The 19,881-nt window shown below is 43.6% G+C and overlaps 1 protein-coding gene across 4 annotated transcripts in view; it reads left to right on the top strand.

Annotated features, from left to right (window-relative positions):
- Positions 1-19,654, top strand: part of LOC120046518 (cullin-9-like) — a 31,485-nt gene extending 11,831 nt beyond the window's left edge. The window contains exons 7-41 of one of the 4 annotated variants that reach the window (XM_038991821.1): positions 488-884; positions 1,103-1,295; positions 1,387-1,588; positions 1,788-1,981; positions 2,109-2,305; positions 2,500-2,737; positions 2,919-3,024; positions 3,145-3,372; positions 3,587-3,677; positions 3,933-4,104; positions 4,425-4,530; positions 4,645-4,740; positions 4,856-5,031; positions 5,115-5,248; positions 5,386-5,571; positions 5,883-5,909; positions 6,220-6,356; positions 6,578-6,760; positions 6,968-7,125; positions 7,239-7,440; positions 7,608-7,779; positions 10,943-11,088; positions 11,208-11,337; positions 11,593-11,795; positions 11,978-12,231; positions 13,061-13,436; positions 15,175-15,315; positions 15,531-15,695; positions 15,939-16,102; positions 16,262-16,355; positions 16,554-16,739; positions 17,571-17,688; positions 17,808-17,941; positions 18,074-18,165; positions 18,276-19,654. In XM_038991821.1, the coding sequence (XP_038847749.1) occupies positions 488-884; positions 1,103-1,295; positions 1,387-1,588; positions 1,788-1,981; positions 2,109-2,305; positions 2,500-2,737; positions 2,919-3,024; positions 3,145-3,372; positions 3,587-3,677; positions 3,933-4,104; positions 4,425-4,530; positions 4,645-4,740; positions 4,856-5,031; positions 5,115-5,248; positions 5,386-5,571; positions 5,883-5,909; positions 6,220-6,356; positions 6,578-6,760; positions 6,968-7,125; positions 7,239-7,440; positions 7,608-7,779; positions 10,943-11,088; positions 11,208-11,337; positions 11,593-11,795; positions 11,978-12,231; positions 13,061-13,436; positions 15,175-15,315; positions 15,531-15,695; positions 15,939-16,102; positions 16,262-16,355; positions 16,554-16,739; positions 17,571-17,688; positions 17,808-17,941; positions 18,074-18,165; positions 18,276-18,483 (6,006 nt within the window). In that variant the 3' untranslated portion in view covers positions 18,484-19,654. Of the gene's footprint in view, positions 1-487; positions 885-1,102; positions 1,296-1,386; positions 1,589-1,787; positions 1,982-2,108; positions 2,306-2,499; positions 2,738-2,918; positions 3,025-3,144; positions 3,373-3,586; positions 3,678-3,932; positions 4,105-4,424; positions 4,531-4,644; positions 4,741-4,855; positions 5,032-5,114; positions 5,249-5,385; positions 5,572-5,879; positions 5,910-6,219; positions 6,357-6,577; positions 6,761-6,967; positions 7,126-7,238; positions 7,441-7,607; positions 7,780-10,942; positions 11,089-11,207; positions 11,338-11,592; positions 11,796-11,977; positions 12,232-13,060; positions 13,437-15,174; positions 15,316-15,530; positions 15,696-15,938; positions 16,103-16,261; positions 16,356-16,553; positions 16,740-17,570; positions 17,689-17,807; positions 17,942-18,030; positions 18,166-18,275 lie in introns of all 4 variants that reach the window. The other 3 variants (XM_038991820.1, XM_038991823.1, XM_038991822.1) reach the window with 3 other exon arrangements.
- The last annotated feature ends 227 nt before the right edge of the window (positions 19,655-19,881 follow it).

The raw sequence follows: 19,881 nt of genomic DNA, 5'->3' as shown, positions 1-19,881 counted from the left end.
GCTAGACCAAAGATGTCTTTCTGCCAGGTGTAATATGTGGTTGGCTATGTATTGTGTAACAGCACAATCCATTTGAAATCAGTTTTTTTTCTTTTCGTCTTGGGCTCATAAAGGCTTATGCGTAAGCTCCAATATGCATATGGGTGATTTGAATGAATCCTCACCTTAGAAAGTGCTGTCCATTTTGTTGTTAGGCTCTGAAACAACATTCACAACGGCCATGTTTTCCACTCAGTTTCAAACTATTGATGATCTCCTTTCTTCAAAATGAGCAATCACAGTGAGGTGAGTTGTAAAAGCACATACCGTGTTAAGTGTTTTGATGGATGTTCGAGTGAAAATAGAGCCCCCCCCCCCGCCACCCCATTCGTCTTTATTTCCCACTCTCTAATCCTCTCACTCTTCCTGCTCTTTTCATGACGCTCAGCCCCCATGGATGTTGAGAGTAGATTTCATGTTTTTGCCTTGCCTCTCTCTGCTCTGTCAGATGTCAGACGTAGACGAGGCCACTCTTATCCAGCTGTCGGTGCCAGGCGAGGTGGCCCGGAAGCTGCTCCACTACCTGAAGCAGACCCTGCAGAACTCGTGTCTGTGGGACCTGCTCTGCTCCCATGCCTTCTCTAAACACTACCTGCGGCGCGGTGGGGGAGGCCTGGAAGACGATGAGCTGCTGCCCGACGGCTCCCTCGGATCCTCTGGCCTGGGTGGAGGACGGGGCAACTCATCTGATGCTACCGCCGCCGCCTCTTCCTCCTCTGCCATGGGCTCATTGTCCAAGAAGCCCAAGAAGGAGAGTCCTACGGACTATTGCTCTGACACAGAGTCTGAATTGCCCATGGAAGATGAGTCTAACTACCCAGAAGACCTGATGGAAAAGATGAAAGGTGTGGCAGTCTGTTTGAGCTTTGTTTGTTTTTGTTGTTGGCACACTACCTCTAGCTGTAGCCAACCCCTTTTTCCAGAGAAAGACAAGTGAAACCATAAACATGCCCAAGAATACAGGGGTGTTTTTATTACCTCACACTGTTGCACTCTAGCCTGATTTTAAATAATGACAGCCATTCTTGCTCGAACATGCTTTGCCTTGTGTTTTCCCCACCAGTGTTTAACAACCCCAAGGTGCAGGGCAAGAAGACAGCCCTGGAGAAGCTGGGGGAGGTGGTTGACATCATGAAGAAGAGTGGCTCAGATCCAGTCCAGCAGCTGGCTGGGATCAAGTTCATCATCCAGGTCCTAGAGGACGAGGGGCCTCAGGAGAGAAGCACCCTCAGGACGGACGCTGTCCAGACCATACGGTAAGGCTGCAGCCTGCACACTTTTATTCTCTTAGGGTCACGTTTGAACTCGAACATTTGTGTTCTCCAACTTGATCTTTGAATCCCCCAGGGATAAAGTCCTGAAGCTTTTGGTCGAGATACTGAGTGGGCAGCCCAAGGAGAACGTGGTCAGCACCCTGCGTCTCACCCGCGCCCTCATGGTCAAGTACGAGTGGAGGGTCTCCTTCGCCACTGAAGGTGGCGTCAAAGTTATCCTCTCCTGTATGCAGGAATACCCCACTGTCCCACAGGTCCAGCAAGTCGCTCTGGCTGTGAGTTCTCAATCACTTTGTTTCTTTTTTTTTACTCCCGTTTTGTTATCTAGCTAGTTTTGTAATGAAAGAGCACATGTTTCCTTATAGTTTTAGGGGATGACAAGTCATGACAACACTGCAGCTGTGAAGTTATCTATCATGTTTCTGTCCACACTTACATAGTGTGTGTGTGTTGGTTTCTCCCTCTCCTCCCTAGACTCTGATGGTTATCACAGGTGCCAGTAAGCATGACCTGGGCAGTATGAGCAGCTGTTATCTTCCTCTCCCCGAGTCTGGCACACCCATGATGCTCGGGGTCTTTGCCAGTATTGGCTCTGCCACCGCCGAGGGCTCCAAGGGACTGCTGGCTGCAATCCCCGCTGGCATTGAACTGATGCTCAACACACCTAGGTATGTCTTTTACACCCCGACTGGCTCTCAAAGGGAATGGTAACATGCCCAACTCCACTGTTTCCTATGATGACACTGCTATGTCACAGTGGCGGCTAAGGGATATCTGCTCTCTCTCTCCTACCAGGTGTATGTTGTCGGTGAGGAATGGTCTGTTGGTGATCATCATGCTGATATCCAGTAGTAAGAGCCTGGCGGAACAGCTGGTGGCCTGTGACGTCAGCGCTGTGCTCAAGAAGTGCCTCACAGCTTCGCGGCCAGTGAACATGCTGGCCATCATTGCCCTCAACCACATTTCCATGGTCCACAAGCTGGAGAAAAAAGGTACGATTTCATTGCTCGTTTGAATACACTCCTTCCGGTTATGTGTAGGGGTTCCTAGCTAGCTAGTTGCACATATGCTTTTTATGCCATGCCAATGATAAAGAACATTTTATTGTCCTCTTCTTGTGGGCTTATGTCCTAATGGGGACAAAGAAGATTAAGTAAATAAATTCTGTTCTGGATATTTTTTCCAGAGTCAAAGGATGAGTTGGACTTCAAGGACACAGAGCTGAAGATGCTGGTGGTGAGCCTGAAGGAGATGACTGCAACCAAGGAGGTGATCCTGACGCTGGAGCAGCTGCTGTGCGACGACGCCTCCCAGCTAGAGGAGGAGCGCAACCAGGTGACCCGCAGCCGAGAGACCTACCAGGACCTGGTGCGCCTCATGGACCAGCACCGAGCTGACCGGGCCGCGCAGCTCTCCATCCTCAGGTGAGACGGAGGGGCTTGTTGTGCTGCCAACCGACAGGGTTTAGTTGTTGGAATGTCATGTCAGTGCCTAGATCATGTCATCAGTGTACTGTGTAATGAACCTCCAAAGGGCATGTTATGTATGCAATGCATGTATTTTATTTTCAAGAATATACAAACATTTGTATATTCTCTCCTGTAGAATATTGAACAAGTTCTTGGACAATTACCTGGAGGATCTGCTTCCATGGCATGAGAGCATAGAACCATGCTTGTCTTCTATGACCGCATTCATCAATGACCGTGAGGTAGGAAAGATCCTCCATGATTATAAACCGAAACGCGCGTAGTTATAATCCTCTACGTTTCTATTTTAGGTATGTATTCAATTAATGGTCATGTAATTGACACAAGGTTGTTTCGTCTAGGTTGTCCAGCTGCTCATCCGCTTCCTGTATCGCCTGGCCTCTGTGAACAAAGACTATGCTGTGGTGATGTGTCGTCTGGGCACGAAGGACGCCCTGGTCAAGGCGCTAGACAAGCACAGTATCAACCTGCTGTTGGTCACAGAGCTGCGGGACTTAATCACAGACTGTGAGAAGTATGCCAGTCTCTACAAGAAAATGACCACCAGCGTTCTGGCTGGTTGCATACAGGTTTAATACAAATTCTACTATCTTACCTATTCAGTCAGTTACAAGACTAGGTTTCTATATTGTAAAATTCTATATTGTTTTTTAAAAATGTTTTTACTTGTAGGTCTTTGAAATGTTCCTTCAATAGTGGGTGCCACATTTGGCTTGCAAGTGTCACGCTACTCTGTTGCTAATAGCTCATTTGTAATCTGCTGTCCTTTCTAACCAAATACAGATGGTTTTGGGCCAAATAGAGGAGCATCGGCGAAGCCACCAACCAATTAACATCCCTTTCTTTGACATCTTTCTGCGCAATCTGTGCCAAGGTGTGTTTATTTAAATTATTTTATATCTCACTTTAGCTGACTCAAATCACAAGTGAATACCAGCCTTGCATAGAAATGGTGCCAAAATAAATCATGTCATTACTTTTGTATTTTTTTCTTCTTCATAAAATCAAGAAATGAGTACTGTAGATTTATTTACTTTAACCAAACATCCCTTGAAGTTTTTATTTAGCCTCTGAAAGTTAAAGTACAACTTGTCTTAAACTGTCATACTTTGTCTATGACCATTAACAGGATCAAGTGTGGAACTCAAGGAGGACAAGTGCTGGGAGAAAGTGGAGGTTTCCTCTAATCACCATCGAGCCAACAAGCTCACTGACAAGAACCCCAAAACGTACTGGGAGTCCAATGGCTGCACAGGTTCCCATTTTATCAACATCTACATGCACAAGGGGGTGGTGATTAGGTACGTCCACACATCACTTTGGCCATACAGAGGGTTTAGAATGTTGTCATTTTTAATCTTGGTGTATGCACCTTTTTTTTTTTAAAGACAATTGAAAATGAAGCACACCTGAGTTGCTCACTTTTACCTTTCCTGTATACCGAAACTTTTGTTATTGCCTTGTTCATGTGTCTGTGGATTTTTATGCTAGACTGCATGCTCTCGTAAACAACTGTGGTTACCTCAATGACATTGATATTTGTACTTTAAAAAAAATGATTTACTCTTAACTATTGGGAACTTACTGTAAGTAAATGTTCTCCTTTTCTTGTTAAACTCAGGCAATTGGCAGTGCTTGTGGCCAGTGAAGACTCCAGCTATATGCCTGCCCGCATGGTAGTACTTGCAGGAGACGACCCCACAAACATCAACACAGAGCTGAACACAGTAAGTAGCTGTATAAGCCGACAGGAGTAGGAAACTTTTGGAAGTAGGTTCAATTTACCATCTTGTCTTTTTAAGGTTTAAGCCCCTCACCCACCCACTTCTTTGTTTTTACAGGTCAATGTGCCTCCTTCAGCCAATCGCATTGTGTTGCTGGAGAACATGACCCGCTTCTGGTCCATTGTGCAGATCAGGATCAAGAGGTGTCAGCAGGTGGGCTGTGGAATCATGAAAATTTCAGTTTACTTCCTGAATTGACATGGTACTAATCCCAACCCTGGTCAGCAGGGAGTCTCCTTTTAAATTTTGAACCTGCTCTTCCCACCAGGGTGGCATTGACACAAGGGTCCACGGCTTTGAGGTGCTGGGGCCCAAGCCCACCTTCTGGCCCGTGTTCAAGGAGCAGCTCTGCTGTCGCACCTATCTATTCTACACCACTAAGGCCCACACCTGGTGCCAGGAGATCCTGGAGGACAAGGCCCAGCTGCTGCAGCTCTTCAACAAGTAAGCCTGTCTCTACTATACACGGTACTGCAAACTACACTGACCCCCTGACTGTGCTAACCTGGCCTGGTGTGTCTCTGCAGACTGAACAGCGCTCTGCGACATGAGCAGATGTTTGCTGACCGCTTCCTGCCTGATGCCGAGGCAGCGGAGGCTCTGGGACGTACCTGCTGGGAGGCCCTCATCACCCCCATCGTACAGAGCATCACCATCTCGGGTAACGTTTGGAGTCTGTCTCACTCTCTTTCGCACTCACTTCCTGCACTTCAGCTAGCGTCTGTCATACATTTTCATCAACTAAGATTCAGTCAGTTGTAGTTCAAATAACTTGCTTCTCTTCTCAACTCCCAACAGAGACCCAAGTCCTCAGTCCTCTCTCCTGGCTGCTCAGTGAGTACCTTGACAACGCAGAGTCAGCCAGGCGCTGCAAGAGCCGGGCCGCCATCTTCAACTCCCGCGTCCGTCGCCTCACCCACCTACTGGTCCATGTGGATACCAGCAGAGTGGACACAGAGGAGCTCAAGCCGCCCATCAAGTGCAGTGAGTAATCCTGTAACGCTATACCTTACCACGCATTTACTTCTGATAAACACTCAAGGCTGCTATGAGTCTTTTCTCTGTCCAGCTTCACAACCTTCAGAATAGTGAACTGACAATTATTGCCCCTGGAAATGGGTGCTGGGAATTGCCAATCAAAATGAGCTGAGAATACGTCTTAGTAGACTAGATTTTGCATGGTAGTATAAAATTTGGAAATGCGAGCGTATTGATACTTAATTTACTTATAGTATTTGGTAGACACCACCCATCAAGTCTTCCGTATTTCAAGGTATTTCTTTTGTTTTCAGAAGGTATCAACCGAAGCAAAGATTTAAAGAGTAAGTAACAGTTTAGAGGCTAATGTACTGCATTTCGTTTTAAGTTATTCTTCCAGCTCAATGGCACCCCCATTTTTTTATTTTTTATATATATATATATATATATATATATATTTTTTTTTATATATAACTAATGACTGCAACATTCCGCTTTCCTCCCACACGCAACCCTCCAGTTTCAGTTGAAAATGATCAGGACGATGTGTTATTGATTTTGTTTCTTTGTTGTTTTTGGCTGCAGATTGTTTTTACCCTGATTTATCTCAAACCTTTTTGTTTAGAAGGTAACTGAATCGTCATTTACTTTCAGATGGAAAAGAGGGAAAGAACAAAGATGCAGCCGCTGTCTCCTCTTCCTCCTCCTCCAACTCTATCAAGCCGAAGATGAAGAACACCAGCAGTATTGCAGGGATAGCACTGTGTTGGCAGGGCGTTGTACAGAGACAGGTAAGCCACTCCTATATCTCTAAACTCTGAGGCCTATTATAAACCTACTCTGATCTAATGTCCTTGAAGTAAGTTGGTGTAGTAACTCTTAAACTTATTTTATTTTTTATTTTTTTTTGAGTCAAGATGGCATCACTAAATGAGTCTTTGGCAGGATTTCAAAGTTGGAACTCATAGATAAATAAAAACTTTGGAGTGATGACTTGACACATGTTTAACAGGTTAAGAAGTTTTTGGACTCTACGTGCAGCCTGCCAGACTTTGTGGAGCGCTACAGGAACATGTACCTCCGTCTGAAGAATGCCATGGAGGAGCTGTTTGGCCAACAGACAGCGTTTGTGCTGGCTCTCCGCCACGGCTTCTCTGCTGCTCTCCTACAGCTCTCCATCCTCACCGCCATGCACGTGAGTTATACTAGACGACCTATACTCAATACTACTTGGGTCATATTAGGGCACGCAACGGAAAACACACACAGTTCTTCCCCGTTCCAGTCATTTTTCTTCTGTTTGGTGCCTAATGAACGTAACCCGGCAGTGCACCGGTAACACATCTATTCTCCAGATCACTGCTCTTTGTGTAGGTTGAATTCTCCATCTCTGTGTTTGCAGGTGAGCGAGCGGTTTGCCCAGTACATCGACTTGATGATCCAGGAGAGTGGAGTGGACTCTGGCAACGTGGAGACTCTTAACCAGTTGCAGCAGTTCCTAGAACCCATGCTCTTCCTCTCCGGCCTGGAGCTGGCCAACACCTTTGAGCACTTTTACAGGTAAGGCCTCATTTCTATCCCTGTAGTTGGTAAGGTCAACCTAACACCATTTATTATTCTGAAAGGGCCATATTGTACCCGAGTCTCAATCCATCTCGTTTCCTCCTCCGTAGGTACTACCTGGGTGACAGGCTGCTAGGCCAGGGCAAGGTGTGGCTGGAGAGTGCTGTCATAATGCAGATAGGCACCTGCTTCCCCAACCGCTTCCCCCAGCAGATGCTGAAGAACCTTAGTGAGTCTGAGGAGCTGCAGCAGGAGTTCCACCTCTACCGCCTCCAGCAGCTGGATAAGACCCTTCAGGATGTCGACGAGGAGGTGAGCAGAGGACGAGAGCCACTATTGTATCAGGCCCTGCAATGTTTAAACTTTTTTTTATATAGCTGATGCTCGTTTCCAAAGCAGCATACACATGTTACGATGTGATATGCGCTAATGGGAATCCAACCCATAACAAACTATTTTTGTCCTTTGCTGTGCTACAGATGATGGATGATCAGCCGTCGGAGCCTGAGGAGGAGAGTGAGGTGAAGGTGCTGATCCTGTCTCCTCGCTGCTGGGCTGTCTCCTCCCCCTGCTACATGGACAACCACAGCAGATACTTCCCCAAGCAGCTCTGCACCTACCTGGCAGAGTTCACGGACTTCTACTCTAACAGTCAGTCCCCTTCGGTTATCTCTTTTCAAAAAGTTTGGTTGTATGCAATAATTTGTTTGCCTCATATTGATGTATTTTAATATTTCTCATATGTGACTGACCGCCTCGATTCGTAGCTAAATTTTGTTTTTTACATTGGATAAAAGAGACTCAGCTAGAAAATGTTATCATACACTACAGTTTAGGAACAATGGGAAAGTAATTCTGCTTTAAAAGTTTAAAAGCCCCACCCTTCTGTTTAAGGATTGACATGTGAGACCATGTGCTAAACAGAGCAAATATTTGGTTGTTTACTAAACTACTTAAAGTCTAAGTGTTAAAAGTAGTATCCTACTATAAGGAAAGAATCCATGTAAAATACACTTATCTAGTCCTTGGCCTATGTCCTAATCTGACTTTGGTGCAGGTCATGTTCTTCACATTCACGTCCCTGGTAAACACACTATCAAATAACATCCACGTTTATTTGGTACATGCACTGGATACAGAAGGTGTAAACGGTACAGTGAAATGGTTACTTGCAATGTTCCCTCCACAACAACAAAAATTAGGTGCTGAGCAAATTTCAGGTCTGCTGAGCGCAAACTTGAACGTTGTGTAAATTCTGTGCAACTTTCAGCGTGCGTTTACTGTGAACACTGCAGGCTGTACTTGCTTTAAGTTAGTTTTAACCAGTGGCCTCCATAAAAAAACAACGGAGGAAATGCATCCCATAACATTTTAACATGGAAATGGCTGTTCTGTCATTCAGTCTACAATAGCAGCCAATGTGTGGTGTTCAATGTAAGCCTACATTCCATGAGACTTACAACAACAAACATGCAGGGCTTGACATTAACCTGTTAATCCACTTGTCCTTCAGACAATGAGGCGATTGAAAATGTTGTTGTGTTTGATGCAAGTAACCACTTTTACCATATAAAATGCATTATTATTCCCACACCATTATTACATAGAATCAGAGAAATCATGCTACCCTCTGCCTATTGGCTACTTAGCTTATTCAAGCCGGTCTCAAAATACAACACTGCCTCTTTAAGACAAAAGCTCCTTTACCTGACCGCCTTTTCAAAGATGTCAAGAAATATACATGTTTTGTTCTCTTGTAAGAAGCAATTACTCCCCTATTGCTGACTACAAATTATCTATAACTGGGCTAATAACTTACTAGCTACCAAAGGATATGACAATAGTGTGCACATGTGGCTACATGCAGCTCTTGCTTTGATCTCAAAACGAAGTGAATCGCACAGATCCATATACGGCAATGGTCTATTTGCATATAGGCCTACTGCAGCTCTGATTGTTTATACCGCACTGGTCTGTGTAGAGTACGGGCTGAGTAGTGCATGTCAATGCAATAGAATCCTACTCCGATGCGTTCTGCCTACAACAAAATCTCTTGCATAGTTCATTATGTTTTGATATGTTGCATTGAAAGTGGCTAATATTGCGTTGATTCGATCACACCTGCCACAGTAAAGGGAGATGTTAATAGTCCTAACAGGGAAAACACTAGAACAGTGGTCTCCAACATTTTCTGAGTCCAGATCACGGAGTCAAAATGCAAGCTGAGATCTACCGCTCAGATTATTTAATAGGACTTAAAAAATGTAAGCCTGCAACATTAACCAATTTATAAACCACATACTGGCTTTGCTTGAATTGCCCTGCCAATGAATGTATTGTTCAGGGCATTAAAAAATTTGAGGTAGGCTATATGATCACACTGGTAATATAGCTTTTTTTAAATTAAATGTGAAGCACAGCTGAGTGAGAATACATTTAAACAATTGGCTTTTATTTTTATTTCTCTGGGCTGATGGTGCCTGCATCTGATGGGTTTTTTACATAAATATTTACTGATCGACTAGGAATTTCTTGGATATTGACCAGTTGATCGCGATCGACCGGTTGGTGACCACTGCTCTAGAAAGTTGAGTGAAGTTTAATCTCGTGCTTCTCGCTGTTGGCTGATATTTCTACGCAGCAGTCTCGGGGCTACTGCGCGCGCAGCTTAGAGGGAACATTGGTTACTAGCAATATAAAAAACAAGTGTCCAGATAAAATATTTTATCATTATTAGATGACTCTTACCTGACACACTTGTATAAATTGATAGGTCATTTGAAGGAAATGCTATAACCAGCCACATCTAGCTAGGTGGATGAGTCACTATTGTCTAGACATGTACACATGTTCATGAAATACAATAGATGGTCGTAATCACCCACAGACACACCTGGCTAACTTGATGGGTCATGTAATCATTTGGCGAAGTGGAGTCTTTTGTTGAGACCTCTAGCTAGCTAAACAATAAACCGGCGTAATCCCAACTCGTACTACTAACACCAATACAAACATTGTCATAGCTGTAGTATGAATCTGCAGGTAGCTAAAGCTAACCAACTAGCTATGTTCAATGTTAGCTAGTAAATATTAGGATATAACTAGCAATGCAAATAGATTTCTGATTCCAATAATATTACTACACAGATCACACACATAACGTTAGCTTGCTAGCTAATGTTACGTGTATGATTTGTGTAATAATATTATTGCCAGTTTGCTAGCAAACAATACGCTTTAACTTGGAATGAAAATGACTTTCTCACAAAATTAGACACTTATCTGAAAATGTTGCTAGTCTCTTACCTGTCCGTATACATGGTTGAACACGTCATAGCAGACTGGCACCATTTGAACTCCATTTTGTTTGTTGCCACATTGTTTGGCCAGAGTTGTGAAGTCACTCAAGTTCACAATTACCGTGGCGTGTGCAGAAAGTAGCCCATCACTTTTTCCAACTGATCTGTCGAAAGTGCCTGCTAAATTCAGGGCATCAATGCTGTTGAGCAAAGTAGCAAAACTTTTGTAGTTCTCGATGGCTAATGTTATATCTTTCAAAAAAATTGCACGATAGGAAGGACTGTCAACACATACTGAACAGCTCACGTTATAGACAGAAGCATGCTACATGGCAGACCAATTCAAACTCATCTCCCGGCATGTCCAGCCCAACCATTATCTCAGCGACATATGCCTAGTTTCCTGAAATGAGTCACACATGCCAAAATCTCATTAGAACCAGTCCGTTACAATGGCATCTTTCAGAACGAAGGTGCTTGAGGCTAAACGTTGAGTGATGTGTGTTTGTCTGCAGGCCAGTGCATGTACAATCTGACCCACAGTAAGCCCCGGCGTCTACAGTGGACCTGGCTGGGCCATGCAGAGCTGCGCTACGGCTCCTGCACTCTCTACGTCTCCACCCTGCAGATGTACATCCTCCTACAGTTCAACCACCAAGCGGTAACTAGATGACCGGGGGGATACAGTGCAATGCACTATGGGGAGTTGATGTATTAAATATTCTCCATTGACAATGGGCTGTTGTCTCTGATACTACCTCCTGTTGTATTTTATTTTAGGATGTATCTGTGGAGGCTCTTCAGCAGGCCACAGGCCTCTCCCCGACAATGCTGGCCCATGCTCTGTCTCCCCTCACAGCAGGGAAGGGCATTCTCACCCAAGACAGCCCTGACAACAATCTTGTGAAGGGTGAGCTCCTGCTCTTTGTCTTCCCCTGGCCAGCTCTTTCTCTGAGCCTTTCACAAATATTCTATGGAGCTACTGTTGATCTCAGTAATCCATCAGATTTTGTGACATTGCATTTACTTATTTTTTTTACACTGACAGACCTCATCTCCTGCATTGTTCCCCAGTTAGATTTTATTTTAGTGACCATTTTGAAATTACTGTTGGCATTTGTCGGTGGCGTCGCACTGAATGTATAGTTTTGTCCTCTGCCCATAGGAGTCCTGAGATTGAACAAAAAAGCTCAGTCTCAGAGTTTGGAAAACCACAACTATTGCTACCTGCTGCCCAAGCAGACCTACCTGAATGTGGACGAGGATGCTGCCCGCTCGCTGGAGAGGAAGAGGAACTTCATCTACTGCCTCATCATCCAGATCATGAAGGCTGAGAAAGAGATGCACATAGACAACCTGGTGTTCAGAGTAAGGCCATGTTTCCTCCCCATGTCCTTTTTCATGTGTGACCAATGGAGATCCTCAACTGATCCTATGTAGTGGTAGTATAGACGTCCATCCCTCCGTGGTTCAGGACCAGCTTTATTTGATGGGCCAGATACTAGCAGCCGGTGTCTTATGTACCACTTTGCTCACTTGTCCTCCCCCAGGTGTTGGATACGTGTCAGAAGCGGGAGGCGACTCGTTCCCCGGGCTCAGTTCGTTTCAGCTGCAGCACTACAGACGTGCTGTCCTGCGTCATGCATGTCATCAGCAAGGGCTACATCAGGCGCAACGAGGACAGCCCCCACATCGTGGAGTTCCTGCCCGAGGACCCCTCCACTCCCCAGAAGGGCCAAGCGCATTTCTCCTTCAGCAAGGCTGAGCTGAAGAATACCCCCAGCAGCAGCAACGCTGACATCAGGTGTGCGGACTGGCCTTGACCTAGTGGGGGGGAAATAATTTTAATGTGGATGGCTGGTGTGTCCTCTAGCCCAGAGATACAGAATCTCCCCAGTTTGGTTTTTGAATTGTAGGGAAGGAGAGTAGACTATATTAACAGGCCTTTTCCATTTATGTCCCACTGCCTTAGGCATTGGATAAATGCTTTAATAAATAACCAATTGGGTTGAGGTCTTCAGTCCTGTTACAGCATGTATTTGTGACATATGTTTTCGTTCTGTCCTACTTAAGCTTTTAAATGCACTTTGACCTAAACTATGGCTGCATGGCAATGCCCACCAATGTCAGTCATTTCATATTCAGGATGACCACTGATGCTGTTCATCTAAGCCATTACTTTCCAAGAAACCCATGGCAACCCTCTACTCAAACGATAAATGCAACATAAAAATAATCTAGGCTCTTATACAATATGTTCAGAAACAGGCAAAATATGCTAGTGAATGTTTTATTATAAATAAAGAAAATGTATCAACTTTGAACCATGTTTGTTGCTTTCTTTGTGTTATAATGAAATAGTCTAGAAATGTTGTGTGGGGTGAGATTTTCGAACGAAGATTCCAAAATTAGTCACGCTGTCATTAAAATCACACTTACTACTAACCTGATGACTAAGTTTTGCTTGTCTATAAGGATGTTATGGTTACTCACTTTAAGTAACACATGCTTGTTCTCTTAAAGGAGAGCATTTCCAATGTAATCATACTAAAACTGTGACACCCTCACTTTTAAGAAGTTAAGATTTCCATAGTTGTAAGTACCTTTGTGACCCACTGTGTCTCCTCCTGCAGCCTGGAAGGCATCAGTGCAGCCCCTCCGAGTGCAGAAGATGGAGTCCTGGAGGCTGTCCTGTTGTCCATGGGCCGGACCATGAACCAGGAGGAAGTCCGGCAGCTGATGCAGCGCACCGTCCAGCAGGTCTCTGGCACTCTGAGTTTGGACCTGGACCGGGCTGAGCACCTGCTGGTCCACTGCAAGTGGAACGTGGACGTGCTGATCCAGCGCTACACAGACGACCCAGACTCCCTGGTTTTGGCTGCCGGGCTAAAGGGCCTGAACCCCCAGCCGCCCCCTAGCCCCGTGGCCAGCTGCCCCGTGTGCCTCATCTCCCAAACAGGGGAGGCAGAGCCTGCCCCCACCCTCTGCTGCATGCACTACTGCTGCCGGGTCAGTCACCTTACAGATATTTCTACCCCTTTTCAAACTTTTATATTTAAAAAAAATCTTGCACGGATACTTTAATTCTAAAGTCTAAGCTGTTGGGGAGTGAGGGTTCTAAGCTGACATGGAATTGTTTTAAGATGGTTATACTATAGATCATTTAGCTATTTGATTCTGAATTTCAGTACCCCTTCAGGAATAAAATATTGATTTGATAAAATATTGAATTTGTTAGTTACTACTATAGCCCAGAGAAACGCATTGAATAACACATTCATAAATAGTAAAAAAGACAGTCAAAAACCAAATCATAAGGAACAAGATTTAAGTGTTTGTCTTATCTAGGAGATCTAAGAAAGCTCAGGAAATATTTATTTTTACACATTTAACTCCTTTTTTGGTTAGGCACTAAACTACCTTCAAACTTCCATTAAATATATATATTTTTTTTAAACAGTACTGGTTACCTTCAGACGAGTCCTGTGACCCTTTCTGTAGTGGGTCACATTAGTTTGTAGCCAGCTGTTTGGACACTACAAACAGAAATTTGCATGTCAACGGTACCGACTTCAGACGAGTCCTCTGACACTTGTGGGGGTTGGTGACCACCAATGTGTACGTGAAAGTCTCCCCCTTTCCATAGTGGTCATAATAGTTTGTATGTCAAACTGTTGGGACGCTATAGATGTTACGTGAGAATCAACTCTAGGGGGTTAAGGATGAATGACGCTGTACATGCTGAGTAGTAACATCTCCTAATTCATGTGTGCAGTTTGTCAAAGGACTCATTTGATGATTATTTACGCTGCCTTCGGAAAGTATTCAGACCCCTTGACTTTTTCCACATTTTTGTTACGTTATAGCCTTATTCTATAATTGATTAAATTGTTTTTTGTCCTCATCAATCTACACACAATACCCCATAATGACAAAGCAAAAATAGGTTTTTACAACAACAACAAAAAAACATTTACGTAAGTATTCAGACCTTTTACTCAGTACTTTGAAGCACCTTTGGCAGCGATTACAGCCTCGAGTGTTCTTGGGTAGGATGCTACAAGCTTGGCACCTATATTTGGGGAGTTTCTCCCATTCCGCTCAAGCTCTGTCAGGTTGGATGGGGAACGTTGCTGCACAGCTCTTTTCAGGTCTCTCCAGAGATGTTTGATTGCGTTCAAGTCCGGGCTCTGGCTGGGCCACTCAAGGACATTCAGAGACTTGTCCCGAAGCCAGCTCTAGAAAGAGTCTTGCTGGATCCAAAATACCATTTAAGAATGATGGGGACCTTCATTGCTGCAGAAATGTTTTACCCTTCCCCAGATCTGTGCCTCGACACAATCCTGTCTCGGAGCTCTACGAACAATTCCTTCGACCACATGGCTAGGTTTTTGCACTGACATGCAATGTCAACTGTGGGACCTTATATTGACAGGTGTGTGCCTTTCCAAATCATGACCAATCATTTGAATTTACCACAGGTGTACTCAAGTTGTAGAAACATCCCAAGGATGATCAATGGAAACAGGATGCACCTGAGCTCAATTTTGATTATCATAGCAAAGGGTCTGAATACTTATGTAAAGAAGGTATTTTTGTTTTTAATAAATTAGCAACATGGGATGTGTGTAGATCGCTTAGGAAATTGTTTTATTGAATACCTTATAGAAGGCTGTAACTTAGCAAAATGTGTAAAAAGTCGAGGTCTGAATACTTTCCGAAGGCCCTGTATTTTTCCTTCCTACAGTCTTGCTGGCAGGAGTACCTCACGGCCAGGATTGAGCAGAACCTGGTGATGAACTGCAACTGTCCAATCACAGACTGCCGTGCGCAACCTACTTCTCAGTTCTTCTTCAACATCCTGACCGACAAAGACACCATCGCCAAGGTCTGCCCCCCACACAACTCAATGAGAGAGAAACACTTATTTTAACCCAAAATGTTATATCACATTAGTCTAGTTGTCATATGAAGTGCTGGCTCAGTTTAGCATGGACATTTCTGTCCAGTTTTACAATGTTTGTTTGCGTCTTGTGAGTTTAAAACAGCAGTACCTATCCTTTCGCTGAGCCCCTCCGCTCCTGTCCTCCGTTTCCCCTCCAGTATGAGAACGCGCTCCTCCGGGGCTACGTGGAGTGCTGCTCCAACCTGACCTGGTGCACCAACCCCCTGGGCTGTGACCAGATCTTGTGCAAGGAGAACATCGGCAGCATGGGAACCTGCTCAAAGTGCTGCTGGTCCTCCTGCTTTAGCTGCAACTTCCCAGAGGTTAGCACTGAGCTGTCATACAGTACACAGCTTCATGTCTTCATTCTCATTTGTGTTATAGGGCTTTAGTAAACATTTTTGGGTTTATTTGTAATATTTTTTTACTTCAATGGTATTGAATCAGAAATCTATATTTGTATGGTTAGCGATCAAACTTGGTGTAGGGTAAATCTATCTATACATATTTTTCCAGACACTCAAGCAAGCAACAGAGTACAGCTTAACCTCCACCATCTCCCACAGGCTCACTACCCAGCCAGCTGCAGTCACATGTCCCAGTGGATGGATGATGGTGGCTACTACGAGGGTATGACCATGGAAGCCCAAAGTAAGCACCTTGCCAAACTCATCTCCAAACGCTGCCCCAGCTGCCAGGCCCAGATAGAGAAGAATGAAGGCTGCCTTCAGTAAGTATAAAGCTACTGGACACATTTTAATCCTCAGCCCTGTTATGTCGATTTAAAAAATAAAAAACGTATTTTTTTTCTCCCCGCCAAGGTTTACCAGAAGTATGTTGTAGGGATTTAAAGGCATCACTGTTACTACCACTCCATGTTTTTTTTCAGTATGACCTGTGCCAAATGTAACCATGGATTTTGCTGGAGGTGTCTCAAGCCATGGAAACCAACCCACAAAGACTACTACAACTGCTCAGCTATGGTGAGTCCATATGACTTGATTCAATTAAGTTTGCGCTTCATAAGATTTAATATAAATGCAAAGGGTTTCCATGAATTGTAGAGTATTTTCCCATTTGGTATGTGATATGATCATCCATGTACAATCTAAACCTAAATACTTTAATACAAAAGCTCTGTTGATTTCCAATGCAGTGATATATTTTTTTTCTGTCTGCAGGTGAGTAAAGCAGCAAGGCAGGAAAAGAAGTTCCAAGACTACAACGAGAGATGCACTTTCCACAACCAGGCCAAGGACTTCGCCATCAATCTGGAGAGCAAAGTCTCCTCCATCAATGAAGCCCTGCAAATGAAATCATTGACGTTTGTTATTGATGCCTGCAAAGTACTCGCTCAAGCTCGCAAGGTAAGAGGAAGTAAACGAATAGGAAAATAACCAACTAATCTGTAGCGACATTGAAGCAATACAGTGTCTCTTGTGTTAAAGAGCATTTTGGAAAAATCAATCAGCATGTGATTTCACATACAAGCCTGGGTGAAAGTAAGGTGGTACGGTACTGCGTCCTGGGAAAATAAATAGTGGGGATAAGTCGTACCGGTAAAACGTGAGCCTATCACAATTCATACAAACATGCCCAAAAACCTATAGGCTATTACACCATTATTTAACCTTACTGCAGGTCAACCGCATGACAAGTTAGCGAATTGACTGGAATCCAGAATCATTAAAAGGCATAGGTGGCGTGTCCATAAGGCTAAGGGAAGATGAGCTTTCCCTAATGTAAATTGAATTGCATATTCCAGTCTAGAAAGAAATCAATAAAATCATTCTAAATAGGCTACTACACCAGAAAGCATGATTTGGCCATAGAGAATAATTAGCTTCTAAAAAAAAATATAAAAGCTGTCGATGTTTTATATTGCATAGCCTACAGTCGAAAGGACCCGCAATGTGGGCAGCACATGCTGCAAATGCCAAATATATGATTGCGTTTTTATTGATTGGTTTGTCAGTGTCTGCAGAGTACGCTATCCCATAATTTCTGTAGTATTAAAAAATATATATATATATATATATATGAAAAATAGAAAAAGTGTGCACACACTTGGGTGTCCCGTACCGGTAAGAAATTAATTCTACTTTCACCCCAGCATACAAGGTTCACAATGAACCTTTTTAGTATTCAAAAAAATAGCCATATGACTAATATGGATCTCTTGCCTGACTGCCATGTAGGTGCTGGCCTACTCGTGTGTGTACAGCTACTACAACCAGGACACCGAGAAGATGGATGTGATGGAGCAGCAAATGGAAGCCCTGGAGCTTCACACCAATGCCCTACAGATCCTGCTGGGTAAGACCTTCATGAATTCTAGGAAAATCATAGTATGATTTTTTTCAAGGCAGATTGCTATTGAGGATGTTTCAAGCATCATGGATAGGTTATCGTCGGTGTGTGTCGTCCCCCCCCAGAGGAGACCCTGTTGCAGTGCACTGATCTAGCGTCCTGCGTACGTCTCCTGAAGCCTGAGCACCTCAACACTGGCTTGGAACTCATCCGCCGCATTCAGGAGCGTCTGGTGGCCATTCTACAACACTCGACCCAGGTAGGGACTTGCGCGCACACACACTCTGAAGAGCAGAACACAAAGTGTGGTGGTAATACTTACTGGATGCATTGTGGTCCAATCAACAGCAAATCATTAGGGTTTCCTCCTGTCTGGTCTCTCCAAACACAGGACTTTCGAGTGGGCTACAACTCCAAAATGGGACAGGAACAGGAATCTGCTCAAGCTTCAAATCTCTCTAAGACCACAGATGCCAACAAAGCGTGAGTAGAGAACATTTTGAGAAGTGGATCTCCACATTACCACCTGGATCTAGTAGCATGTTTTTCCTGATTTTTCTGTGCTCACGATGAGACTGGTGTTCTCTCTGCAGGGCTGGGGCCTCTGAGTCTGGTGACTCTGACAACAACAACAACAATGAGGAGGAAGGTGGAGATGAGGCAGAGGAGGATGATGAGTATGACGATGAGGAAGTCCTCGAATGGCATGAAGATGACGAAGATGACATAGACGAGGATGACTTCTTCTCTGATGACGACGAGTCTGAAAACCTTGAGAGGGATTTCAGTCCTTTTGACTAAATATCTGAAAATATAAAAAAAGGAAGGAAATGTCAATCTGTGCAGGCACTGCAAACAACATATAACTATATTAGAAACAGTACTTAATAAACAAACAAATATCCATTAGAGAGCTTTGGTAACAGGAAAGCCATGGTCTTGTTTAAAGTGAGGCTTGCTGTGAGCCTTCACATTTCCGGTCAGCCTGTTTGTGCTGATCTTTCACAATTTTTGTCCCATGCCACAACTGCAATTGTTGGATAGGGCGTACACTTACTTTTTCCTCTTATTGTTTATCAAATAGGTTTGAAATCCTAGAGCCTTTCATTATTTTTCACATGACTGTTTTGAAGCCGATGGGGTTCCATGATCATCACGCATAATGAAAGATCCCTGTAAGAAGATATAATTGGGAGGTGTGACCGTATACTTTGGAACAAAGCCCATACTTTTGTTTAATACAGATGCTGCATTTTGATTTATCCAATAAAGGGATTTATAATCCAGTGCTAGGATGGCTGTCTTAGTTTTAAGTTCATGGTTTTTATATCGGTTGTATACTGACATGTTGAGTTGGCATGTCGTTCATTACCAAATGGTTTGCCTTGGTTTATTTTTTAATATATGGATATATGCCTTCAAAATGATAAAGAACACAATTAATCAATTGAGTTCCATAGTGAAAGTTAATACTGTTCAATTATATTTGGTTTGTTTAGCCTACTAAAGACATCAGTTAATACATAATGTTTGAAGAGTGAAACATTTTCATGCATCTGGGTTGAAGGGTTGCAGGTGGAGAAGATTTTGGGGGGGGGGGGGGGTGTAAGATATTTGCTGTGCCTGGCAACAAGCCACAGCCCATCAGACTGACAAATCAGAAACATGTCGCCATCCTCTTAACCTCACTGCATATAACGGATTGAAAGTATCATAGCTCATGCATTATTTGCTAAGCGAAAACCTACATGCTATTTTTTCTTGCTGGAAAATAGCATTTGAAATTTGTACATGTCAATGTTCATCTGTTTAATGGGTTGAGAGGTATCTGATATCTCAACATACACTTTGCTCATTGAAGTTGAGATATCCTTATTCATACTGAGCATCTTCCAAAATGTTATCTTTCTGATCTCATTGTTGAAGTTGTGCATCTTCAGCTGACTAAATAAATGCTTTTTCTGCTACTGTACTAGAGTGATTTCATAACTATTACCTGATTTTAAATTAGAAGCATCCAGTGAGACAACCCACTTGCTTTTTTTTTCTTCTTCTCTCTTTTATGCAAGTTAATGAACTAAGTAGATCAGTGCGCAACCATGGGCAAAACAGATGAGATTGGCTTAGATAGTTGACATGTAAGCTATATTTCGTCTGCAATATTTATTGAAAACATACATTTGCACAATGACCACTTCT

The sequence above is a fragment of the Salvelinus namaycush genome, chromosome 4 (assembly GCF_016432855.1).
Source record: "Salvelinus namaycush isolate Seneca chromosome 4, SaNama_1.0, whole genome shotgun sequence".
NCBI lineage: Eukaryota > Metazoa > Chordata > Actinopteri > Salmoniformes > Salmonidae > Salvelinus > Salvelinus namaycush.
Note: the sequence above shows the minus strand (reverse complement) of the source record. Positions and strands in the feature narration are given on the sequence as shown.